The sequence below is a fragment of the Pseudozyma flocculosa genome, assembly GCF_000417875.1.
Source record: "Pseudozyma flocculosa PF-1 unplaced genomic scaffold scaffold00020, whole genome shotgun sequence".
Taxonomy (NCBI): domain Eukaryota; kingdom Fungi; phylum Basidiomycota; class Ustilaginomycetes; order Ustilaginales; family Ustilaginaceae; genus Pseudozyma; species Pseudozyma flocculosa.
Window position 1 is genome coordinate 611,002 of NW_006920888.1, and position 3,810 is coordinate 614,811.

At 67.7% G+C, this 3,810-nt stretch overlaps 2 protein-coding genes across 2 annotated transcripts in view; both read right to left on the reverse strand.

The window, feature by feature from the left end:
- Positions 1-124, reverse strand: part of PFL1_05630 (uncharacterized protein) — a gene marked incomplete at both ends in the record, with an annotated part of 2,123 nt that extends 1,999 nt beyond the window's left edge. The window contains one exon of the mRNA XM_007883163.1: positions 1-124. This exon is cut by the window's left edge and continues 1,154 nt beyond it. Coding sequence (XP_007881354.1) covers positions 1-124 — 124 coding nt within the window.
- Positions 125-1,588: 1,464 nt separating this feature from the next.
- On the reverse strand, positions 1,589-3,600 carry PFL1_05631 (uncharacterized protein; the record flags this gene model as incomplete). The annotated part of the gene is made up of 4 exons (XM_007883164.1): positions 1,589-1,690; positions 1,815-2,289; positions 2,418-2,579; positions 2,717-3,600. 4 exons carry the CDS (start codon positions 3,598-3,600, stop codon positions 1,589-1,591), a joined length of 1,623 nt encoding a protein of 540 aa, XP_007881355.1.
- Between the last annotated feature and the right edge of the window lie 210 nt (positions 3,601-3,810).

Consider the following 3,810-nt stretch of genomic DNA (forward strand, 5'->3'; position numbering starts at 1 on the left):
GCGTCGCGCGAAAAGACGCGCACAAACGAGTCGCTCGAGCCGCACACGACGTCGCCGTCGGGCAGCGCCGCCACCGACCACACCGAGATGGCGGGGATCGTGATCGTCTGGGCCGCCTCGCCATCGCGCCAGATGCGCGCGCTGCGATCCTCGCCCGAGCTGATCAGCTCGCCCCGGCCTCCGGGAACGGTGGCGAGCGAGTAGACGAAGCTGGTGTGCCCCGACAGGGTCTGCAACGGCGGGATGCTGCTGCCGCCGCTGCCGCCGCCGCTGCTGCTGCCGGGCTGTAGCGACGCGAGCGAGTAGAGGTTGATGGTGCCGTCGTTGCCACAGCTTGCAAACGATGCGCCGCCGTCGAGCAGCACCAGGCCTCGTACCGCATCCGAGTGGCCGGTAAAGGTGGCCAGCGGCCTGTCGGGCGTGGCAATCGACCAGAGGCGGATCGTCTTGTCGGCCGAGGCGGTGAGGATGCGGTCCTCGTCGACGGCGACGACGGCCCACACGGCCTGCTGGTGGCCCTTGAGGGTGGCGACGCACTGGAACTCTCTCCAGACCTTGGCCGTCTTGTCCCAGCTGCCGCTGACAATGTAGCTGCCCCGCGGGCCGACGTCGAGGGTGCACACGTTGTCCTCGTGCCCGATCATGGCGTAGTCGGGGGCCGCAGACGCCTTGACGCCGTCGCCGGTCGCCTGCACCTCGAAGCCGTGGACGATCCTGTCCTGTCCCGCCGTCAGCGCCACGACTGCAGCAGTGGCCAAGGCAGGCAAGTCAGCGCCGCTGCAATCCAAGCGGGGGCTGCACTCGTCGCCTCGCTCGACTCACTGCTTCCACTAGGATCCTGCAAGAACGCCGAGGCATTGACGAAGCCGTCATGACCAGACAGCTCGGCGGCCGGTGTGAAGTCGCGCTGCCCCGCTCGTCTGAGCCAGATGCGCGCCGTGGCGTCGCGCGAGGCCGAGAGGATGAGGTGGTGCCCCGTCGCCGTGGCGCACGTCGAGACCGAGCGCACCTGTGCATGGCGAGCGAGACAGACCGCAACGGGAAGGCAAGAGGAGGAGGGGGTGAGTGCACTGCGATGGACGGGCAAGGACAGCGGTGGTGCGAGCTCCACTACTCACGTCGGCGCTGTGGCCCGCCAGTTGCGACGAGAGCTTGTACGGTGCCGCGGCCATCCTCGGTCAGTTTTGCGTGCAGACGTGAATAAGGTCGATCGTTGTGTGTGCGTGCGTGTGAGAACTCGATCGAGGCGTGAGTGAGGGGCGGAGCGAGGAGGCAAAGGTCGGACGGGGTGGGGTTGGTGTGCGGAAGGCAGGCAGCAAGCAGCAAGCAAGCGCAAGAGGCCTCCAAGACAGCAGGGAGAGTATGAGCACAGGCCACGCAACCCCCAGACGCCGCCGGCCTGCGATCACACGCGCAAAGCCACACCTCCACATGGCCCCACCATCTGGCCCAACAGCCGCACACCTCTTCGCTTCTTGGAGACAACGGCATCCCATCGTCCTTTGTTTCTCTTTGCTATCCGCAAGGCTCGTCTCAGAGTCGTCTACATGGCCAGCTTCGCTCGCTCGGGGAATGGGGAGCCCAAGGTCTACTGGGTAGGCAGGCGGCGGGCAAACTCGATCAGAGCACGCACGGGGCGCCCAGTCAGGCCGCGCGGCGTGTACTCGTTGGTCGTGGTGCCAGTGGCCTCCTGTCAAGGGGCGGGCGCACAGCCGATGAACACAGTGGCAAGACGAGACTCGATACGAGTCAGCGGGAATCCTCCGAGTCCCTCGAGTGCAACATCCATCGCCGCCCAACGCCGCAACACTCACCATGCTGCCGGCAATGTCGAGGTGCGAGTAGCGCACCGTGGGCTCCGCGCCGCCGCGCTCGCCCAGGCCGACGACAAACTGCTTGAGGAAGATGGCGGCGGTGCACGAGCCGGCCGGCCTGCCACCCGTGTTGCACAGGTCGGCGTTGGACGTCGAAATCTGCTTGAGGAACGTGTCGTCCATGGGCATCCTCCAGAACGGGTCCGCCTCGGCCTCGCCCGCCGCCTTGAGCTCGTTCCACAGGCTGTCCGACTCGGTGAAGGCGGCCGAGTAGACGTCGCCCAGCGCAATCACGCACGCGCCCGTCAGCGTGGCAACGTCGATGAGCGTGTGCGGCTTGAAGCTCTCCGAGGCGTACGTCAGCGCGTCGGCCAGGACCAGGCGGCCCTCGGCGTCAGTGTTGTCGACCTCGATCGACAGGCCGTTCTTGGCGATGACGATGTCGCCCGGCTTGGTCGCCTTGCCGCTGGGCATGCTGTGGTGCGGGGACAATGGTGGCAGCGGTCAAGTGTGCCGGTCAGCAGGCGAACACGGTCGCACGACAGGCGCGGGGTCCGGGCATCGGCCACCACCGCCGCGGTTCGCTGTTTGCAGCAGACTCACTTCTCGGTCAGCGGCGTGACGCAGACGACGTTGATGGGCAGGCCGAGCTCGGCAATGGCGCGGGTGGCGGCCACGACGGCGGCGGCACCGCCCATGTCGGCGCGCATCAGCTTCATGCCAGCGCCGGGCTTGATGCTGATTCCTCCGGTGTCGAAAGTGATGCTGTCCAGTGTTGTCGGCGGGACGAAAAAGGGGGACAAGACCAAGGTCAGCATCGTCACTCGTATCCTCGCAATCTCACAAGCCGTACGGCGCGGCGCGGCACGGCACGGCACGGCACGGCCCCTTTTGCTGCTCACCCCTTGCCGACGAGCGCGAGCGGCGCGGCGTCGTGGTCGGGGGCGCCCTTGTAGTGGATCTCGACAAACTTGGCGGGCTCGTCGGTGCCCGCAGCGACCGAGAGGAAGGAGCCCATCTTCTGCTCGCGCGCCCAGTCCTCGTCGTGGACAATGACCTGGGTGTTGGGGAGGTTCTTGAAGGCGGCGGTGACGCGCTGACCAAAGATGGTGGGCGTCATGAGGTTGGCGGGCGTCTCCTTGAGCTCGCGCGCCCAGTTCTGGGCCTTTGCGTAGACCTCGCCCGTGTGCCAGCTGAGGGGCACGCTCGACTTTACGTCGTCGGACTCGTCGCGCAGCTGCTTCTTGGCCTCGACGTCGGCGGCGCCGTCGATGGGGGCTATTTCGATCTCGTTGCCGCCCTGGACGTCGGCGGGCCTGCCCCACGCGGGCGCCTTGCCGCGCGTCTTGAAGTGGTTGACGTTCCACATGCCGAGGATGGCGCCCGTGGCGGCGGCGTGCGGGCTGGCCATCGAGTCGACGCCAATGGTCCTCTTGACGGGGGCGTCGCCCTTGTCGTCGGGGCCGGCGCCGAGGTCGCGGATGGCCTTTGCGCCCTTGGCGGCGGCGAGGCGGGTGCGCTCGAGCCTCTCGTTGCGCAGGTAGACGGGCTCGGCGGGGAGGACGTCGGGACCGGTGTGGGGCGCCTTTTTCTGCTCGCCGACCGAGACGGCGGCGACGGCGGGCTTGCCCTCCGGGTAGAAGAGGCGGAGGTTTCCGTGCTTTGCCGTGTTGGCGCGCGCGGCCTTCCACTGCGCCGAGACGTCGACCGACTTGGCGGTCGAGGAGCCGCTGGGGTCGACGCCGACGACGACGCCGGCGAGGTCGCGCGAGGAGGCGGCAGACATGGTCGAGGAGGAGGAGGAGGAGGTGGTGGTGGTGGTGGTGGTGGTGGTGGTGGCGCTAGTGGCGAAGGTGCGGTGGGCGAGCGAGGAAGCGCGGCTGGAGCTGGACAGGGCGGTGGTGGTGGCTCGTAGGATGGGGCGGAAGGCAGAAGAGGGCATGCTCCGTGGTTCGCTGTGCAAAGGGCTCGAGAGGGCTCTTTGTAGGCTCGGTTT